The sequence below is a fragment of the Schistocerca piceifrons genome, chromosome 2 (genome assembly GCF_021461385.2).
Source record: "Schistocerca piceifrons isolate TAMUIC-IGC-003096 chromosome 2, iqSchPice1.1, whole genome shotgun sequence".
NCBI lineage: Eukaryota > Metazoa > Arthropoda > Insecta > Orthoptera > Acrididae > Schistocerca > Schistocerca piceifrons.
The window spans coordinates 195,680,116-195,703,338 of NC_060139.1; the positions used below are offsets into that span (position 1 = coordinate 195,680,116).

At 41.6% G+C, this 23,223-nt stretch overlaps 1 protein-coding gene across 6 annotated transcripts in view; it reads left to right on the forward strand.

Annotated features, from left to right (window-relative positions):
- The window catches only part of LOC124776457 (glyoxylate reductase/hydroxypyruvate reductase), a 66,742-nt gene that overhangs the window by 37,935 nt on the left and 5,584 nt on the right, over positions 1-23,223 (forward strand). For all 6 annotated transcript variants that reach the window (XR_007015623.1, XR_007015625.1, XR_007015624.1 and 3 more), the window contains one exon: positions 3,074-3,199. Coding sequence is in view for 1 of the 6 variants with exons in the window: in XM_047251465.1 (XP_047107421.1) it covers positions 3,074-3,199 (126 nt within the window). In the remaining 5 variants the exon portion in view is untranslated. The remainder of the gene's footprint in view (positions 1-3,073; positions 3,200-23,223) is intronic.

Here is a 23,223-nt window from a genome sequence, read left to right on the forward strand (position 1 = left end):
CACAGTTGCAGGTTCGAATCCTGCCTCGGGCATGGATGTGTGTGATGTCCTTAGGTTAGTTAGGTTTAAGTAGTTCTAAGTTCTAGGGGACTGATGACCTCAGAAGTCAAGTCTCATAGTGCTCAGAGCCTTTTGAACCATTTTTTGCTACAGAAATGTAGGTTAGTTTAGTTCACATCCAGTATACAATTGACATAAATTGACATAATTTTGTTCAACTAATAGTCTTCTGAACATTGAAGTTAAACAAAACTATTAATTGTGTAAATATATTAAGGTTTTGTGAAAATTAAATATTAGCTTTGTTGAACCAGTATACATATGTGGTGGCTGTTCATTCAGACATGTCCAAAAGAACAGGCACTATTTTGATTCTGTAGCCACTGTGACTCAAGTCACAAAGGAATTAAGACATTAGCTGCCAGTGAGCACTGATGTATATCAATGGGATAAGTTAAAAATTTGTATCTGACCTGGATTCAAACCTGGGTCGCCTGCTTACTGACTCTCCCGCTTATTATGCAGATGCTCTGACTGCAGCACCATCCAGGCACAGTAGTCACCACAAATGTACAGACTACCCTTCAGTGCAGATGCACACCAAGCTTGAACTCTTCCGGGGATCGCCAAGATGTTGCGAGTAATGACACTACTGAGCAGGGGCACTCCATCAGAAGTGTGTGGTTTAAGTTGAGGATCTGGATCTGACAGGAGGAATGCCAGGGTAATCTGTGTAGTTGTGCTGACCACTGTGTCTGGATGGCATAGTGGTCAGTGCAATTGACTGGTAAGCTGGAGACCTGGGTTCAAATCCCAGCCCAACATAAATTTTTAGCTTGACCCATTATTTTAAATCAATGACCACTGGCAGATAATGTCTTTAATTCCCTCTGCGGCCTGTTGAACTAGGTTGTTGGGATGTAGTTTCTCATCATAACACACATTATCTTGTGGGTACAGGCATGCTATTATTGCTATTGATGTAGATGTGATAAAGTTAAACTTCTCTAACTATGAAATTGTTAACTATTAATTTAATTAATCTAATGTGTAAGTCTATAATAAGACATTTCGTGATCACAGCAATCACATATTCAATACTTCCTAATCTCTTCATGCACTTCCATCAAATGTGCGGGTGCGCGCGCGCATGTGCACGCATAACACGCTGGGTGCATCGTGTTTTATGCACAATAGAGGAAGACAGCACTTACCGGCATTGCTGGTTTACACTGTCTCTGCCTCACTCCAAGTACTCCAATAGTTCTCCTTGCAACAGGAATTTCTGCTCCACCTGAGGATGCTGTTTCGTTTTCTGACTCTTCTCTCCAAAACTGATACACAAAGTGTTGTCACTCTACCTTTTTAAAGTAATACTCATTGTTTCATTTAGGTCATTCATAATCAGCACTACAGTGGCAAAATTGTGGTTACTATGCAAGCACAAATATAAAAATGAATTTTAAATGCTTAACCCACTTCCCGAAGTGCATGTTACTGGCAGAATTGGCGAAATGACACTTTGGCTGGTGTCATGTAGTACACTTAGCCTTGCTCCACCAGTATCCTTGTTACATGAACACACTTCCATGAGAAGAGAAAAACTCAAAATTTAGTTAGTTTCTCATCTTTTAAGTGTGTCTTTAAACCATCCATTACTCATATGCAGGTGAGTGGTTGTCAATCCTCAATGTTTGTTCAGTTTAAGATCTTCTTGAATTTATTTGTCCACACTATCACGTATGATGTTCCAGTATTTGACTTGTGGTATTATTTTAATGTATATTGTTCAATGGTGCATTTATGACTTTCATCATAGTTGATTTTGAGAGAAAACACACTCAATAGATTCTTTCAAATGTTGTTCATCATTCTTGATGTTGTGTTTTTGTAGACTTATCTTCTCCTCCTCCAGTATAAGACAGAGAGCATGTACACAGAATAGACGTAACAAAATGGTCATGATTTAATATTGTAGTGCTCAAATATTTGTATTTTAAGTGTGTTATACTTAATAAGTGCCCAATGCACGATGAAGTTACTACAGATCAATTAATGGAGCTAGTATTACTCGCTTGTGGGCAACTTGTGCACCAGTTATATTGTAACGTTACTATATTTCTGCATCAGTGGGAAAATGTCAAGAAAAGCATATTATATGAACTTAAAATGTAACCAAGAACTCACTGGCCGCTATGGCCAACCCGTTCTAGGCGATTCAGTCTGGAACCGTGCGACCACTACGGTCGCAGGTTCGAATCCTGCCTCAGGCTTAGATGTGTGTGATGTCCTTAGGTTAATTAGGTTTAAGTAGTTCTAAGTTCTAGGGGACTGATGACCTCAGATGTTGAGTTCCATAGTGCTCAGAGCCAATTGACTAAACAAAAACTGTTGAAAAATGTAGTCCCTCATTGTGCTTGTGTTGTTCGTACGTAGGCAATAATATGTTTGGAGATAAAAGTTCAGTCATATGCATTGCCTAAGCAGGCTGTTAATATTGAAAATAGATAATTTCGTTACTTGCAGTTTGGATTTTTGCTTAATATTTGGAGTGTTGCCTAATTTTGCTTCTAACAGCAGAATTTATCTGCTTTAACCATTTTACTTATACTATTTGTTTATCATTATCTAAAACTCAAACAAATGCAAGTTCCATGTAATAGTTGTAGAACATACTTTCTTTCATTTGCATGTACCGTTATAGTCATTTTTTGTTACTGTCATCAGATGTTTTGTAATGCCTACAACACCATTTGAAACAAAAGTTAAACTGACAGTCATAATACACCCTGCATCTCTATGCACTATTAATCGTAGTAATATTTTATAGGCTAATGATACAATCTTTGGAAAATGAAACATGTTCAGTGTGTAACGAATACACAAAAACATCTGTTCATTGTTGATATTTGAGAGTAGTGTAGAAGGTCAATGGAAAAAAATTGCTGCCAAGGAATGAAGGAGATTGTGATTTTCTACGGTTATCACAGTATGATGTCTGGATCTTTGTTTTAATGTTGGTTTGCTTTCCTTTTTTACATACATTTCTAATTTGAATGCTATACTGTTGCAGGTGTGGTGAAGCAAGATGCACTTATCAAAGCACTGGAGACCAAACAAATCTGGGCTGCCGGTCTTGATGTTACTACCCCAGAGCCATTGTCTCCAGACCATCCTTTGCTGAGTCTCAGGAACTGTGGTATGTTACCAATTTAGTAAGATACTTCTTGGGAAATTGGCTTCCAATTTCTGCTTTCTACCATGACTGCTTCAGTAAACTTGCACAAGAGCAAGAAACTGACCAAAATTGGGGACCATTAACTATGTTTTGCAGAAATGTAGCCAAATTACCTCCAAAGTTGTATAACATACTAGCTGAGAAACCCAGTGTTGCGTGGGTATGTATTTATTGCAATCTTCTATTAGTCCATCTCCTCTTTCTCCTTTCTCTGTCCATGCCCTCTTCCTCTTCTCACTGTCCATCTCCTCCTCTTCCCTTTCTGTGTCCATTTCCTGTTTCCTCTCTGTCTGATCACACCCTCCTCCCCCATCTCTCAGCCCCTCTCTTCCTCCCTTTACCTCTGTCTGTCTTCTCCTCCTTCCTTTCTCTGTCCATCTCCACCTCTTTCCTTTCTCTGTTCATCTCCTCCTCCTCCTATCTGTGCCTATCTCCTCCATTCTCTCACTGTTCTTCTCCTTGTCCTCCCTTCTCTCTCTGCATTATCACACTCACCCCAGTAGGGGACAGTGGTTCTTACCCCTACAGTATTTGTTTCCAGCTTGAACTGATATGTGTACCAAATTCAACTGAAATTGTTCCAGAGATTTAGGATTAACTTTATACGGGTGGCTTTGTTCACATATCAGGGTGTGTTCATGCTCTGGGAAAAACCTGGGAATTCTTTTACCTGGGAGTTTTTTAGAATCCTGGGATTTTTTTGTTGTTTGAGTCTCAGTTAAATTTTTGTAATTTTGACTAGGAAGAACTGATAGTCTAACAAGGAATTTTACTGTATCCCACCACTGCAGAATAATACTGCAGCAATAAAATGTAAACGAGAGAATAAAACCAAAATAAAGTTTAAGTTGCAAAGTAAATGCGCCATTTACAACAACAAAACACAATGCACACACAAGCACCTGCCAAAAGCAAAATGTGTCAAAGGCTGTAGGATGAAGAGTGTGGAATACTTCATTAACAGCAAACTGCTTCCAATGAGCATGAAGTCATAACGATTTACATGAAGTTCGTTTTGAGCAGTTGCCAGCAGGCACATGCGCAGTTGAGTTGTGTATGAGCAATACCTTCTGCTCTGGCCACTTGAAGTGTGGCTGCAGCAGTAGCAAGAAGCAGTCATGCTACCCAGGAAAAGTTTTCGGGTGCACCCAAGCTGCCAGATTTGCGCATGTGCAGAGGAGTCTGGGCTGTAGTGGGGAGAGGGATAGTGACTAGTGTTTGTGTTTAGTGATTTTGCTGCTTCCTCTTCATTTACACTTCACGCATCAAATGAAAACAAAATGGATTTCTGTGCCTGGGAGCTATCAAGTGAGTTAAAATACATTCACGTAATTACAGAAGGCTAAAATATGTTTTAGTTTCAGTGTTCTGGTTTTATTTTATTTCCACGTTTTTGGCAGCCAACAACAATGAAATTATTTTTGTCGGTTTGTTAAACAAATGTGGATTTTATTGATCTTTTCTGCAGATGCAGAAATGAAGTGTTTCATTCCACACTATTGACTAGCTTCAACTGTTCACTGAATTTCAGCTGCACATTTTCATCTTCTGGCACATATGGCATTATGCCATAATAAAGAACCAAACATGAGACAATACAGTACTGGCACTCTAAGAAAAGTTGCATCTCGAAAAGTGCACAGGAAAGCTTAATATCAGGTTAGGGCCTACTTTCTTGTAAATCTGTATGTATGAATGTGTCCTTTTAAGCCAAATTATGCATTTTAGTATAGTTTATGAAATTTGTATGTTCGTGGGGTATCTTCTGATGTCCTATTTCTTTTATTACGTCATGTAAGATCTCTTAATGCTATATGTGTACAAACGTATGAGATTCCTACGTCGTCCCAGCTGCCGATGCGCAGTAACACCTGTTTTCTGGTGCTCTCTGGCAGCTGCTGAAATGAACCCATGTCTAAGAGGTTGTGGAAAAATATTGTAAATGCTTTGTTTGAAACTTCATTTTCAAAGGAAATTTCCTTTTACGCAAGGTGAACTATGTTACGTGTGAGAATGTGCAATGAACATCTTAAATCACAGAGATTTGGCTGTCATTTTAAAGTAACACTTAGAGTACCAGCTACTTAGAATAATGTCGAGCCCAGAAGACCAGACATTGTCATTGTTTAAAAATTTATTGGCACATTTGTGTGATGTATGTTAAAGTGTAACACACGCTAAAAAGACCAATATTAAATGTGTAAGCTCAGCTTTTCTTGTAGCTTATTAATCTTAAAGATCAATATTATATGTGGAAGCTTAACTTTTCTTGTAGCCGCACTGTGTACGTTAATTTAAACCATTAACTTTTCCTAGTTGTGTGTGCACGCTGCTTAACAGTGATGTTGCTGTTGGCTGACTACATCATGTGTTGTGCTGGCAAGATCACATGACATGAGCTATGATTGGCTTACAAAAGCACTTTGCAATCTCTGTTTCAGTGCTTTGGAAAACTAAAATGCTGTGTTTGATGGAATTTGAATTCACACTTTCGTAATCAGAAAACATGCAGCGTATCGTAATACGAAAATATGAAGCATACATGTTGCTACAACTCAAAGATCTATCCCAAACGTGTTTCTTTTCTCTCTCTCTCTCTCTCTCTCTCTCTCTCTCTCTCTCTCTCTCTCTCTCTCTCTCTCTCTCACTCTTTCTCTCCCCTCCCCTCCCCTCCCCTCCCCTCCCCTCCCCCCCCCCCCCCCCCTCTCTCTCTCTCCCTTTGCCGTGTTTCGTTTTCCAAAGCTCTGGGAAACATTGGAAAATAAAACCTTTACCATTCAGAGGATTTATATTTTCACAGCTCCAATGGAAAGTACACTGTCACTTATCATGGAAAAAGTGCATTTTCACTTTGGAAGAAGTCTATTTTCACGTGGGGGGAACAGTGTGGTTTTAACCGGGAAATCGGGGAAATTTTTTCCTTGTCCACTTGTACACACTGAATACATACATCAAATATGTTTCACACAGATTTATCACATTTCACACATGTTTTTTTACATATAAAGGGTGATTTTTTTCCACTGTGTACAAACTCTAGGGATTGATTGATGAGTGGATACGGAACAAGAAAGTTCTAATGAACATACGTCCAGAAATGCGGGATGTCCATGCTGGAAAAGATTTACTCAACCAAACTTTGTTATAGAGACTGCGGTCTAATATGCACTGTACCGTATAGCCACAGTTACAGCGTGCATGATTTCCTCCTAGAGGGTGGTACTGTTTCTCATATGTCATGCCATAGCACCCTCTTCTGAATGTAATACAGCATTCTATACAGTGGTTCTGTATGAAAATCAAGAGCTTAGACATGGAGTTTACTTACAGAAAGGCAACAGGCGGCGGGCAACAAGGTTGTATCAGGAGACCTGATCTAATCTGACCTAATTCTAGCCTGCCGGCAACAACTACAGCATTCAATGTTTGCAACAGTGTTTCACTATTTGCCTAAGACAGGGTCGTTTCGGGAAGCAGGAAGTCATGAAGGACATTGTTGAACACCAGACTTGGAAGAAAAATTGATTAATACTGTGGAAGGCAACTACCATGTCAGTACCTGGTAGTTGGCCCGCCAGTAAAGGGTAAACCAGATAACCGTGTGTAACAATCTCCATGACGATTGTTACTACCCTTATCAGTTACAGCATGTACAGGGCTTATTAGTGACAGACTGCCCACATCAGGAGCAGTTTTGTTACTGGTTTCTTCACCAGGCAACCGTGATCCTGGGATTTATGTCATCCATCCTATTCATAGATTAGGCCACCTTTATGCACAGTGGTATCTCAGCTTCCATAAGTTATCTGTGGGACAGTATGCAGAACAGTATGGTGACAGCGAATCATCAGCATTGGTGCAGCTGGAATGTGTGGGCTGGGATAATTGGTGACCTTATCTTGGGACCTAAGTTCCTTCCACGTCACCTAACAGGCTGGAAATATTGTTGTTTCTTGCAGCTGAGTTTGCCTCCCCTTCTGGAAGAAGTGCCATTCATGAGTTGAAGGGTTATGTAACTGCTACATGATGGTGCTCCAGCCCACTTTGCCGTTAATGTCTGGACACATCTCAGTCATGTAATTTTTATAATTTGTATGGGTTACTTTTTCATGATCTCTACATCTACATCTACATCCATTCTCCGCAAGCCACCTGACGATGTGTGGCGGAGGGTACCCTGAGTACCTCTATCAGTTTTCCCTTCTATTCCAGTCTCGTATTGTTCGTGGAAAGGAGGATTGTCGGTATGCTTCTCTGTGGGCTCTAATCTCTCTGATTTTATCCTCATGGTCTCTTCGCAAGATCTACGTAGGAGGGAGCAATATACTGCTTGACTCCTCAGTGAAAGTACGTTCTCGAAACTTCAACAAAAGCCTGTACCGAGCTACTGAGCGTCTCTCCTGCAGAGTCTTCCACTGGAGTTTATCTATCATCTCCGTAACGCTTTCGCGATTACTAAATGATCCTGTAACAAAGCGCGCTGCTCTCCGTTGGATCTTCTCTATCTCTTCTATCAACCCTATCTGGTACGGATCCCACACTGCCGAGCAGCATTCAAGCAGTGGGCGAACAAGCGTACTGTAACCTACTTCCTTTGTTTTCAGATTGCATTTCCCTAGGATTCTTCCAATGAATCTGTCTGGCATTTGCTTTACCGACGATCAACTTTATATGATCATTCCATTTTAAATCACTCCTAATGCGTACTCCGAGATAATTTATGGAATTAACTGCTTCCAGTTGCTGACCTGCTATTTTTTAGCTAAATGATAAGGGATCTATCTATGTATTCGCAGCACATTACACTTGTCTACATTGAGATTCAGTTGCCATTCCCTGCACCATGCGTCAATTCGCTGCAGATCCTCCTGCATTTCATTACAATTTTCCATTGTTACATCACCTCGATACACCACAGCATCATCCACAAAAAGCCCCAGTGAACTTCCGATGTCATCGACAAGGTCATTTATGTATATTGTGAATAGCAACGGTCCCATGACACTCCCCTGCGGCACACCTGAAATCACTCTTACTTCGGAAGACTTCTCTCCATTGAGAATGACATGCTGCGTTCTGTTATCTAGGAACTCTTCAGTCCAATCACACAATTGGACTGATAGTCCATATGCTCCTACTTTGTTCATTAAACGACTGTGGGGAACTGTATCGAACGCCTTGCGGAAGTCAAGAAACACGGCATCTACCTGTGAACCCGTGTCTGTGGCCCTCTGAGTCTCGTGGTCCACCAGGGGCTTTACACTCAGAAATGTCCATTGATCTTTGGTTTAACCTTGAAAACAAGGTACTAACTCACAAGTATAAGTATCAACAAAATCATGATAATGTCTGCAACTGGTCCTGTTGTGTAGTGTTGGGTTGTAACTGAATGTTACTATTACTTCAGCCCAAACATCCACGGTAGCAGAAAACTTAATTCCTACTGTGTTCCAACAGAGCAGGTGGTAGTTTGCATGCTAGTGCTGCTATTACACTTGCTTGATGGGGCATCACTAGATCAAATATGTGGCAACACAATAAGAAATAACCAATAATATTTGTTGACAATTATGGTACAAAACTTTGCTTAACTTTAGTAACAGGTGGATGCATTTCACTTGATATCCTAAATGTATTACAATGAAATTGAAATAACTTTGCTGTCTCTTGGCAGTGAGCAATATTGTTACTGTGTCTATAAGTAATTATTCAGACACTTGTGAGATCTTAGTTTATCCTGGTATATGCATTGTTCAAACAACTTAGGGGAATGCCACCGGGCGACACACTGTAAACATTAGTGTTTACATAGAGTTTCTTTGAAAACTGAGGCACGATATGGTCAACGACAACACCTAGCTGCATTCCCGCAAGTTATTGCACATGCAGACGCTCTTTGTCTGTCCTAGTTCTCTGTAATTAGCAACTGCTAAGTTGGATCTGTCTTCTTCTGATCGGAACCCATGAAACTGTGCTCCATAGCACAATACAGGAAGTGATGACACAGTAGGAGCTGCTGAGAAGCAGTCACTGAACTGAGAGGGTGTCTGTGGAGTGTTGTCTGTTCTTCCTGTCAGCTGACAGATTTCCATCTGTGTCAGTGCTAGACAGAAGCAAAGTAGGCCCTGCTGACAGCACTGACTTTGATTGCTGGCAACACTATTGGCAGAAGAATATAGCTCTCTGGCAGACATGGTGTGGAAACATAAAATGGATCCGATTAACAAGCACCACCTGGAGGCTGCTGCTTGGAACGGAGAGGTGCCAGGTTAGTGGTTGTGCCTACGTGGGTGTGGTATCTCATGTTGTTGTTTATCCCCTTTAGCCACATACACATCTGTCATGTGAGGTGGGGAGGGGGGGGGGGGGGTGTAAGCTGATGAACCCAACTGGCTTCATTAGGGTCTTGCTTCCGTGCTTGTTGACATCTATTCACCTACAGCTGGTTAAGCATGTGCCATTTTAAGGTCCAGATGCTGCGCTTAGTTATGGGGTGCCGTGTACACTTCTATCAGCTCCTCGCTGGCTGGCTGAAGCTGGACCCTGCTGCTGGAGGCACTGGTGGGGACAGCTGCTGGCTGCTTCAGAATGTCCCTCAGACAGTGGTTGCATACAGGTCTTCTAATTCTGTAAAAGAAACCAGCCTAGGTGTTCTGCCAATGTGCATGTGAGCACAGAGCAGCCTGATTTGATTCTTGTGGTATGTTACAACTCTATACCATTTATTTTAAACATCATGTTGCCAGCCTGCTGTGTGACTCTGCCTGGTACCCGTGTCTTTTTCGTACTTCTACATTGAAATGGGCACCAGATATTTAAGTTTAAAAAATTTTCTTTACAACTGTTTTTGAAGATCAGCTTGTCAATGCACAAATAGTTTTAAAATTGATGATGTTTGATGCAGTCTCCTGTGTAGTTTCTAAGCTGGAGACTGTGCATCGTGTGGAGCGCCTCTGTACTGAGAGTGGAAAATCAATAAAGCATTGTCTTTATTGCACAGTTGAATGTGCTTGGGCATGAGTGACTTGAAAGTTCATTTGTATCTTTCACTGAGTCCATTGGTGTCAGGATGAAACTGTGTAGTTCTGAAATGTGAAATGCTATAGGTTTCACAAAATAGTTCAAATTCTTGAGAAGAAAATTGTGTTTGTCAGAGGCAATAGATTTTGGCAGTCCTTCAGTAGAGAGGACCTTAGACAAAGCCTGAAGATTTCTATGATACCTGTATCAGAAAAGGAAATTTGTAGAATGAGGATGGGTCAATAGTTCCTGAGAAAAGGTCTGGTAAAATCAGTATGCAGACATGACCAGGGTTCTGGTGTCTGTGGCCACAGAAAATATTGACATGGCAGAGCTGATTGGTATTTTTGACGTAACTAGCATTTAGCTAGCATTATTTCAATGTCTTTGTCAGTATTTTTCTAGTAACAATTCCCTGTGGCATTGATGTAGCATCTGGGCCTTGGATAAAGTAGCACAGGAATAACTGCTCATGTACCAGAATGACACCTTTGTTCACTGGAAGTGGATGCCTTGTATTCCAGTAAGATTTAATCTCTGGCTGATTACATAATTTCTTATCGTTAGGCCACTCTGTTTGACTATAGTGTTTTATCTTAGATAAAATAGGCTCTTCAAGGACAATTTTAGCAATTAAATTTGAGTTTACTGGGCAATTTTCCTTGGTGTCTTGACTGCTGGTATCTATTGAAAAAACTAATATCAGTTGATGAGTCAAATTTTTTTCTTTTGCTCTGTTGGGATATGTGAAAGCAAATATGCATTCATGTGTTGTGCTGTGGACCTGAATACAATTTCGTAGTTGCATTTTGTCGAAGTAGCACCTAGCACTGCGAACTTTGACCTGTCCATGGAAGAACAGTATTGTCTGATCCAAAGACAGCGACTAAAAGTTTGTTGTCCATGAGGAGCATAAATTTACATCCATAAATGCAATCATGAAATTTCTTCACTGAAAATATAACCAAGAGAGCCATTTTCATGATCCAACTGTAATTTTTTTTACCACAGTCAGTCTTTGAAGCGACACGGTTGGTTGTTCAAAACCACGACAGTGGTGTGACAGAAAGGCACCTATAGCGTAGCCTGACGCATCCATAGCTGTTGTGAGAATTTTGTTTGGATCATATGTTGTAAGACATATGGTACATTGGCCCTAGCCCACTGTATGTCACCCCACTACCCTCTTCTTATGTGCACAGCACCAGAGCATAGCTTGTGCAAGAGAACAACGGGACAATGACAGAAGACTTGCTGGTAGCCTGTCTCGTGGTGATAGTGTTTTTTCCATACAGCATACCTTTTGACCAGGTAAGACACAGTCCTCACCTCACTCTACTACAGGTCACGCTTTAGTTGTGAAGACAAGGATGTATGAATGAATGCCATGAGGCTCCATTGTTGGTGATGGTTCACCCGAATCTTCTTCAGCTTTAGGCCAGGAGGCTGACACACATGATTATTTTAGGCAAAGTTGTCACTCCTGAATATTTATAAGTATATGTGTGCTTTGAAGAATTATAGGTTTAATGTTTCTTTAAATCATTCTCTTCAGAGTCATAATGGGCAAAATTGGTATATTTATATATGATGGGGGAGGGGGGGGGGGGGTACCCTGCAGATGGGTATATGAGACAAGATGGGAATTTGGGTCGGATAGAAAGCATGCTTGGATAGCTGAAGTGGTGGTAAAGGCAACTGCGCACGTAAAATGACAAATGGGAAATCCAGGTTCGAGTCCCAGTCAGGCACAAATTTTGACTTGTTACAATTTAATTCATTTCATTGCTCAGTTGTGGGCAATGTCAGATTCTATTTCATTTTGCGGTGTAAAACTAGTATAGTTGTTGCGTAAAAGCCTCTAACTAAATGGGGGGGGGGGGGGGGCAGGAGGGGGAGGACAGTTAAAAGACAATTACATAAAGCTTTCAGCTACAGCCTTCGTCAACAAAAGAGAAACGCACACCATTCATACACACAAGTAAGCACACCTCTTGTGTACACGACTGTCAACTCTGGCAGCTCGGGCCAGAACGCAGCCGCCCCAAGCTGCTGGAATTGGCAGTCATGTGTGCTTGCTTGTGTGTGTGAAAGGTGTGTGTTTCTCTTTTGCTGACAAAGGCTGTGGCCAAAAGCTTCATGTAAGTGTCTTTTAGTTGTGACTGCCTGCAATTTAACATGTCTTCTGTACAGTAAGTAGCAATCTATCTTTTCCTACACTTTTGATATCTCTACCTGGCATTTTCATTGTTTGATTTCAAACTTAACAGTTACATAAATTTAGACAATATAGTCCGTGGAGAGCAGTGACCTGATGCTATACTTAAGTTAAAATGAGCAGTTGAGATCTCAATAATATTTGTTTATTAACTGGTTTCGGTTTATGTAACCTTCATCTTCAGAATTTTTGGCCCCATGTGGCTGGTGCTGGTGGCTCCTCAGGTTTCTTGCACAACAAAGATTATACATTCTCACTATTGTGGTATCAAGAGAAAACTGAGGAGCTGCCAACACCAACCATAGGAGGCCAAAAATCCTGAAAATGGTTTTTACATAAGCCGAAACTGGTTAATAAATAAATATTATTGCAATCTTAACTGTTCATTTTAACTTAACCTTTACCATTCAATTCAAACTTTTAAGACAAACTGCACTAGCAATTTATAAATGTCTAAATTCATTGGAAAGAAGTGGATTAACACATAAGAAGGAAGTGCTTGATGCTTGTAAGCCAGCTCCATAATCAGCCAATCGAATTCCCTTCTGTGTCAAGGGCAGCCAAATGAGTGTCCTTCCTCACACTTACAATATGGCAATGGTACAAGGTGCAGTCTATAAAGGTGTTTGTGATATGTGATTGAATTTCAACCTGTGATAATAATGAGATTTATTTACAAATATGAAAAAGATTTATACAAATTCACCTAACTTTTACTGATATTTTGTAGGTGTTTTCCCATCTTTCAGTAATGTAAGATCTTGTTTACATGTTCAAAAAATTCTTTACATGACATATTAAAATTCACCATAATTTGGAGCTCTGCATCAATTGGCTCTGTACTACATGTTTTTCTTGTCTCATTCCATTTGTTATTCATTAATGTGGAACACTTTTTCCACAAAAGCATTACATCCTGGAAAACTGAACAAGTATCCCACCGTCTTATAAATACTTGGCGCTCTGTTCTGGTACAGCTGAAAAGAAACTCGACCACATTGACACATCACTACTGTCCTTGTTCACACTTTCAAATAAAGTTAGTCTTGAATTCAGGGAATTCGATATGCAAGCTGTCAATACAAATGTTATCTCTCAGGTTAAGAATTTCCACTCAGTTTAGAAATCTTTAAATTCCATTTCATTCTCCAAGGAAAAACCTACTAAGCATGCATATTGATTATTAGCAGTAACACCATATCTTTTTTTTTCCAGATACTGAAGTAAAATACAGTAAAAGGCATTGAAATCTGCCAAAACTTTGAAGAGATAAGCCACCCAGTAGCTGCTTTGCCTTACAGCCATAAAAACCATCCTTCTGCCTCTGTGTAAGGTTATTAGTTAGAAGATGCATTTGCTTAAAGGTCTCCAAGACACTCAAATCACAACCTTCTAATTTTCTGTTAACTGTATCCAACAAATTTCCAACATTGCTCACAGAATGGAGGCATATTGTCTTCCTCAAGATTTTCATTCAGAAAAACTGGCCTCAAAAAATTTGGCCAATCATCAGTACCTTTGAAGTAGCTCTTGATGCCATCCCAGTCCACAATAATTCTGTTTTATAGCTATAGTCAAAGAAAGCAATCTCGTGGGAACATGTCTCAGTATTTCTTTCCATTCCAGTTCCACTAACTGGAAAAAAAGATTTCAGTTACTCTCTTCTTTTTTGAGAAACCATGAAGTGATGATAAATTTTTAGATCTGTGCCTTCCACATATATATCTAATTTATGAGTCCCATTCGTAACTGCTTTGTAGTATGTGTGATTAGTGCAATGTGCTTTTATAATATTTTATTCTTATTGAGAAGTCACCGAAAAACTGATTTATCTATGGCAAAATTAATACCTGCATTATGGATTATTAGGGACTCCAGGGAAAGAAAAAACAGAGTACTAAACTTAGACAGGGGGGATAAATTCAGAAAAAACAGAGTGGCAATGCTGTAGCGGTGATTCAATGGCTAGGAGTTTGGCCACGTAAATTGATGCCTGTTTCGACGACATGATTCACTGTTTTTATTGTTAATGTCTAAGTTGGTACAGCCAACAGAGTACTTATATTTAGACTGGTCGGTATACACACATGGGGTACTTGGCCATTGTTCGAGAAGGCTGCAACGTCCTGATGTTGTGAATTCGTTTCATTGCATCCTTCGATTTGAGAGTTATCCAGAATGTTAATCCTACATTGCTAAAATACAGTAGGCTATTCACTGCAAAATGGCAGCTGGGGCCATTCTGACCATGTTTGTTATCACATCTGTGATTTCAGCGTGGACAGCAAGTCAAAACAACAAGTAAATATGAAAATTTTTTGTGAAACTGGATAAATCCACCACAGAGGCACTTAACATGATTTTGCAAGTGTACAGCTGTGTTGTAACGGGTCATGTGAAGTGCTTTGAATGGCATGTGTGATTCAAGAACAGATCATCATCGCTGAAAGACGACTAGAGATCAGGATGGCCTTCCACAATAAATTGCCTGAAAATGTCAAAACCATTTGGCAACTTGTACATGAAGATCATTGAAGAATGATCCACAACATTGTTGCCATTGTCGATGTGTTGTACGGACCAGTGCAGGTATTCCTTACTTGTGATTTCAACATGTGGCATGTTCTGCAATGTTTGCCCCCAGACTGCTGACCCAGGAACAAAAGAAACACCGTACCAGTCGCCCAAGAACTGTTGGTATATGACAGATGAGCTGTTTTTCATGTTGAAGATCATTACCGGTGAGAAAACGTGGGTGTATTGGTATAATCCTGGAAACAAATCAGCAGACTTCACAATGAAAGAGCCCATTATCTACATGACCAAAAAACGTGAGGCAGGTCCGCAGTGTTACCAAGTGCATGCTCATCGTGCTTTTATACATTCATGGCATTGTGCATCACAAATTATTCTCAAAGAGTGAGTTCTACTGTCAGATTTTAAGGTGTCAGGGAGGACATTTGGTGAAAATAATTGGATCTGTGGCATGCGAAAAACTGGCTGCTCCATGTTGACAATGCACCTTGTCACTGCGCTCTCTTCATACTTGAGTTTCTCACCAGAAATAAGTTTATCGCAACTTTGGCACCCATCCTGCTTTCCAAATTTGGCTTCTGCAGACTTCGCTCTCTTCCTGAAGCTGAAGATCCAATTCAAAGGTCACTGTTTTGCCAACAATGGAGAGACCCAGCACAAATTCCAGAAGGTGCCCGACCCATTTTCAAAAGAAGACTTTGAGGACAGGTTTTAGCAGTAGCAGAAATGCTGTGAGTTATGTTGCTGTACAAGGTGACAAGTAAACAGAACTAAAAGGTGACAAGAAAACACAGCTGGCCTCAAAGTGTTTTGATACCCATTCATAACATGCAGATTGAAATAGCAAGAACATTTTTTTCCAAGAATGAAGAATTAGTTAACATTGAATATGGAAATTTTTTCTGACCCATATCCTTACAGGGAAATGGAGTGGATGATAAACAGTAGAGGCAAGAAGAGAATGTAGCATTGCAAAAGAATGCTGAAGATTAAATGGTAGTAAATTATAGAGAGGTACTGCATCGAACTAGAGATAAAAGAGCTGCATGGTACAGTTTGATTGAAGAAGGGATAGACCAATAGGATAATTATTGGGACATCAAGGAATAGTTAATTTGGTAATGGAGGGAAGTGTAGGGGACAAAAACTGTAGAGGAAGTCCAAATCTCCTCTTTAGAGTGCAGGGTGAAGTGGATATAGGAATGAAGAGGCTTGCACAGGGTAGACTAGTGCAGAGAGCTACACCAAATCAGCTTTCAAACAGAAGACCACGACGATGACACTTTTAATATTGGATGAGAAGGCACGGACTGAAAGGTGATATACAATGTGAAGAAAGGAATGTCAGTTAAACTCTCAACCTGAATAGTTGTGAATGGATTGTCCCCATTTGCTTAACTTTTTCTGCTCTGATAAATATTTAACCTCCTTCCAGAGATCCCTTCATATTGCAGCCAGATTTTTAATAATTCTATTTGTTTCTTAGTGAGCTCTTCTGTGATTGTTTTCAGTCTGAATAAAATAATTGAAAATCCGAGACAGAGTAACAACAATATGAAAATGACAGATTGCCACTTACTACACAGAGTTGGCACTGAGCTGCAGGCAAACATAAAGAAAAAAAAGAGTGCTGATACTATCAGCAATCAGCCTTCACCGGATATAGACAAAACAAAACACAAATACATTTACACATTCGTAACTTTCATGTGGCCATTGTTATCTCCAGGAACTAAAAACCAACTGCAGTTGTTAGTTTTCTGTCTCTCTTTATGTGTCTTTCAATAATTTAATGCCTCTGCTATCCAATGAAGTGTTACCTTCACTCCTCACATGATTTACATTCGTCCAGGACTTCACATTACTATATAATTCTACAACTGCTTAATGCCAATTATGTGCATCTATCTGACAGCCATTCTTGAAAATGAGCATGTGCTTACCATTTTCCAATTGCTATGTATCCTTTTTTGCTCTTGCAAGTTGCAGTAAACTGCTGTTAGCAGGTGAGCAAGTTATTTTTTCAAAATCTCTGTAGAACCTCAGTGGTACTTCATCTGGTCTATTTGGCTTTCCACTGGTTAACGGTATTATTTGATTTTAAATCTGGAGTCACTTACCTAAATATTTACTGTTTTGGCATTTGTGCAGTAATTAAAACAAAGAACCATATTATGGTCTTCTGTGGGGAAACAATCTCAGAAAACTGAATTCAGCATTTGGGTCATGTCTCTGTTAACTTCAGTTTCCTAGCCAGATAATTTTGATACACTTACTGACTTAACATAAAACCAAAATTAGTATTATTTGTCAGATTGTCAAAATTTTACATTTTAATTCATTGAGTGAATGCTTCTCATATAGCACTCCTTATGTTAATTTTGGCTTCATTCAGCATAATGGTCAACTAGGCTTTGACTTTGTTTGAATTTTTGGTGATTCCATAGCAGCCTTCTAACACGAACTGCGGTGGGTCTTTTCCATACCTCACGATCTTGCTTGGCACATACTTGTCCAAGGCACATTGTCTAAAGCTTTTGCATTTTGTCCATTTGTGTTTAACATATTTGTCCTTTGAGTTGAGTACTGTTAACTATTCGGGTACTCTGCAATTTATATCCTGTCACTCTTGCTAAACAAAACTACTTTCCTACTTTTTGTGACACTTCTTGAAACACCCGTGGTCACTGATGTTATCACAGTTTTATGATCACCTCTGGCCTCATCTGTATTAGTTGCTTCAAAACATTGGTGTCCATTAGTTCATAGGACGTTTATGGTGATGACTTCATGTAAGAGTTCTCCAACTATCTGCTCGAAGTAATTTTCGGAAAATACATTCAAGCAATCTCGTACAAATCCCTGTCTCTGGCACCAATTTTGATCACGGGGCTCTCCCATTCTATGGCTGACAAGCTCAAGTCTCCCCCCTGTTGCAATAGCATGATCAGGAAACTTACAATATTCTAAAAATTTACTTTGCGACTTCATGGTGTCCACTCAGAGTGGCTCTCACACAGCATTTAGCAAGTTATCTCAAAAGCAGACACTTATGCATTCACATTATGGTACCTAGTTATCTCATTGTAATTTGATACTCCTTCCAGAAGTCAAAAGAACTACCATTATGTATTATGACTCTCCATTAGAACCTATATAGCGGAGATGCAGTCGCAAATAGGCACAACGAAAAGCCTATCAGAAAGTGAGCTTTTGGACAACAAGGCCTTCATTGAAAATAGAGAAAACACACACACACACACACACACACACACACACACACACACACACACACACACACACACACACTTAAGCATACGCAACTCCCACACACGTGACCACAGTCTGTCTGCTGAGGTAAGACTGTGAGTAGCAGCACATGATGGAAGAGGCAGCTGGGTGGTGGAGGTAAGGAGGAGGCTGGGGCAGGGAGGGGGAGGGATAGCAGAGTAGGGGTGGGGGACGGTAAAGTCTTGCTTGTGGGAGCATACATTGACGAGCTGGAGAAAGGGTAGGGCAGCTATGTGCAGTTCAGCAGTTAAAACGGTGGGAGGATTGGGGGAGGGGTAATGGAACAGAACAGAAGAGAAGTAAAAAGGACTTGAGGCGTGTTGCTGGAATAGAGTGCTGAAATGAGAACAGGGAAGGGGCTAGATGGGTAAGGACAATGACTAACAAAGGTTGAGGCCAGGAGGGTTGCAGGAGTGTAGGATACATTGCTGGGAGAGGTCCCACTTGCACCTTTACAAAAGCTTGTTGGTGGGAAAGATCCAGATGGCATAGGCTGTGAAGCAGTCATTGAAATGAAGTATGCTTTGTTGCGTGGATTGCTCTGCAATGTGGTGGTCCAGCTGTTTCTTGGCCACAGTTTGTTGGTGGACATTCATGTGGACAGACAGCTTGTGATTTGTCGTGTCCATGTAGGATGCTGCACAGTGGCTGTAGTTTAGCTTGTATATTACATGACTGCCTTTGATTTGATAGGTGATGCTTGTGACCAGACTGGAGTAGCTGGTGGTGGGAGAATGTATGAGACAGTTCCTGCATCTAGGTCTATTACAGGGATACGAGCCATGGGGCAAAGGGTTGGGAGCAGGGGTTGTGTGGGAATTGACAAGAATATTGTATAGGTTCAGTGGGTGGCAGAATACCACTGTGGGAGGGGTGGGAAGGATAGTGGGTAGGACCTTCCTCATTTCAGGGCACAATGAGAGATAGTCAGAACCCTGGCAGAGAATGTGATTCAGTTGCTTCAGTACTGGGTGGTGCTAAGTCATGAGGGGAATGCTCATCTGTGGCCAGACAGTGGGATTTTGGGAATGGAGAGATAAGGTACAGAAGATCTATTTTGGTACATGGTTTCTCGAGGGTAATTACAGTCTGTGAAAGCCTCAGGGAGACCTTTGGTATATTTCGATAGGGACCACTTATGCGACAGCCACAGGTGGCTAGGTTGTGTGGCAGGGACTTCTCGGTATGGAATAGATGGCAGCTCTCAAAGTGGAGGTATTAGTGGTGGTTGGTAGGTTTGATATGGGCAGGGGTACTAATGTAGCCTTCTTTGAAGGGGAGGACAACCTAAAGGAAGGTGGCCTGTCGGATTGAATAGGACCTGGTGTAGTGGATGGGGGAGAGGGTATTGAGATTCTGGTGAAATGTGGATAGGGTGTCCTCGCCCTCAACCCAGATGACAAAGATGGCATCAATGAATTGAACCAGGTGAGGGGTTTGGAATTCTGTGTATTTAGGAAGTATTCCTGTACATTGCCCATGAATAGGTTTGGCATAGGGTGGTGACAAGTGGGTGCCAATAGCTATACCCTGGATTTGTTTGTAGGTAATGCCTTCAAAGGAGAAGTAACTGTGGGTGAGGATATAGTTGGTCATGGCAACTAGGAAGGACGTTATTGGTTTGGAATCCGTCAGGCATTGGGAAATGTAGTGTTCAATAGTGGTAAGGCCATGGGCTTTAGGGACCGTAGTGTAAAGGGAGATGGCATCAGTAGTGATGAGCAAGGCACCACGTGATACAGAAGCAGGAACTATGAAGAGTTAGTAGAGGAAATGGTTGGTATCTTTTCTACAGGGGAGGGTAGGTTGCATGTAATGGCTGAAGCTGTTGGTCTCTGAGAGCAGAGATTGTCAGTGGGAGCACAGTAACCGGCCACAACGGGGCATCCTAGGTCGTTGGGTGTATATACTTCAGGAAGCATATAGAAGATAGGCATACAGGGATTGGTAGGGGTGAGGAGAGAAATTAAGTCCGGGAAGAGGTTCTGGGATAAAATCCAATCTGGGATGAACCTAAGGATTTGAGGAGAGCCTGGGGATCTTGCTGGGTTTCTTTCTGGACTGGGTTAACTGTGGCAGGTTTTGTAGCTGGATGAAGTGGGGGGTCCTTCTGCCAGATAATCCATACGGTTCAAAACAACAGTGGCGGAGCTTTTGTCAGCAGGTAGGATTATATGGCCAGGATCAGTTTTTAGATGGTGGATTGCGGTTATTTCTGTGGATGTAAGTTTAGTTTGCATGTTGATGGATTTGGGGAATGGTGGTGAAGCAAGGTTCAAGGTTAACAAATTCTAGAAAGTTAACAGGGAGTGATCTGGGGCAGTGAGGTTGGATCACAGTTGAATGGGGAAGTGAACTGAGTCAGGCAGGGTCCAGCATTGGTCTTTGGTTGGTAGGGTTGGTGGCAGAAAAATGTTTTGACTGTAGGACTGGGAGAAGGAGAGAAGGTATTTAACAAATCCTGCATAATTGAATTTGGGAGTGTAGCAAAAGGTGAGGCCCTTGGGAAGGACTGATACTTCTGCGGGGCTAAGGCTTTTGGAGGAAATGTTCACGACTGTGTTTCGGATCTGGATTCTGTTTGGTGATGGGAGGAAGTTTTCGAGGGTGGGTCTGCAAGACAGGATTTGTCGGCCATGTGGGGACATGTGGGAGAAGGGAGTCGCTTGGAGATTGTTCTACAGGTGCTGGTAGTGGCATTCCAAGGCGGAATAGGAAGTGAACAGAGTGGAGAGTTTTTTTGGGGTGGTGGTGTGCATGTTGCTCTAGTTCAAGAGGTTCAGTGTGTAATGTGGGATTCAGGAACTTGCAACTGCATAGCAAGAGAATATTGTGGGTGGAGAGCAAGTTATGTGAGGAGATTTGGGACTGATTGATATGGTTTTGCAGGACCATGTTGGTGAAGATTAGGATTGGTGGAATCTGAACAGATGGCAGTCAATGTGGAAGGATGCGTGGCAGGCACCCACCACCCCCCAAAGTCTCACCATCCGGCCACAGAGGAGCATTCCCCTTGTGACTAAGTACCACCCAGGACTGGAGCAACTGAATCACATTCTCCGCCAGGGTTTTCAGTACCTCTTGTCATGCTTTGAAATGAGGAATGTCCTACCCACTACCCTGCCCACCCCTCCCACAGTGGTATTCTGCCGCCCACTGAACCTAAACAAAATCGTTATCCATCCCTACACAACCTCTGTTCCCAATCCCTTGTCTCATGGCTCATATCCCTGTAAGAGACCTAGATGCAAGACCTGTCCTATACATTCTCCCACCACCACCACCACCACACCACCACCAACTACTCCAGTCCGGTCACAAGCATCACCTATCCCATCAGAGGCGGGGCTACCTGTGAGACCAGTCATGTGATCTACAAGCTAAGCTGCAGCCACTGTGCTGCATTCTACATGGTCACGACAACCATCAAGCTCTCTCTCCACATGAATGGCCACCAACAAACTATGGCCAAGAAACAACTGGACCACCCTGTTTCTGAGCAATCCACCCATCATATCATTCCTCATTTCAATGACTGCTTCACAGAAAGTGCCCGCCAGATCCTTCCCACCACCATTAGAACTTCTGAATTGTGCAGGTGGGAACTCTATCTGCAATGTATCATCCATTCCCATGACCCTCCTGGCCTCAACCTTTGTTACTCAATGTCCTTACACATCTAGCCCCTTACCTGTTCTAATGCCAGGTTGATTCCTTTGAAAGGGGACGGTCTGACTTCCTTTCCTAATCCAATGGGACCAATGACCTTGCTGTTTGGTCCCCCCCCCCCCCCCCCCCCCCAAAATCAACCAACCGAACTTCCCTGTTCCCATTCCAGCACAACACAGCCCTCTGTTTGACCAAGCTCCTTCAGTCTTTTTACTTCTCTCTTTTCCATTACCCCACCCTCTCCATCTAACCCCGCCTCCCCCCGCCCCCCCCCCCCCCCATTGCACGTGTCTGCCCTACCCTCTTTCCACCTCATCCCTGTACGCTCCCACAAGCAGCACTTTACTGTCCCCCACCCCTTCCCTGCTATCCCACCCCCTACCCATCTAAGCCTCCTTACTCCCACCATCTGGCTGCCTCTCCCATCATGGGCTGCTGCTCACAGTCTAGCCTCAGTAGCCAGAGAATGGTCTCGCATGCGCGCCTGTGTGTGTGTGTGTGTGTGTGTGTATCTATTTTGGACAAAAGCCTTGTTGGCTGAAAGCTAACATTTCAACAGGCTTTTTGTTGTGCCTATCTGCGACTCAACATCTTCGCTGTATTGTGAGTAAAAACTATCCTTTTCATAATACTGTTACGTTCCATCCTGGATTTTCCTTTTTTTTTTTATGGCTTTCCTTCCACCCTGTAACACAGTTTTTTGTTACTATTTTCTGATGCATTACTATACTCAGTGATTGTCCTTTCTCTTGTTTCCTGTGTTCTATTGTCACCTTACAAACCACACTGGATGCTCTACTTATGAGTCACACTATATCAACTCTCTTGGCCATGCACAACAGATCATTACAAGACCGCACTGATTGTCAGTGCAGCATATCATGTCACACATTACTCCTGCCAATATCACTAATCCAATACCTTCAAATTCATCCACTCTTCCTGCCTCATTCTCACGTGTTTTCGTGTGTTCTTTCCCTTATCTTTCTTGTGCTACACAAACTTGTATATCATCTTATCAACCCCTCCCCACTCCTCACTACTTCTCCTATTGATTCCAGTTCGCACCTACTAACTACATTGAATCAGTTGCATCTGCCATTCCCCTTCTTCACACTTACCTGCCCACAGACCTGCAACCCCCATTACAATCTTATTATTTATTTTTTATTATTTTTTTCTTTGATCTCATTTGTCCTAACACCATTTCATTTGTTTTTTGCCTTTCACAATCGGCCTTCTCCTTCCGATT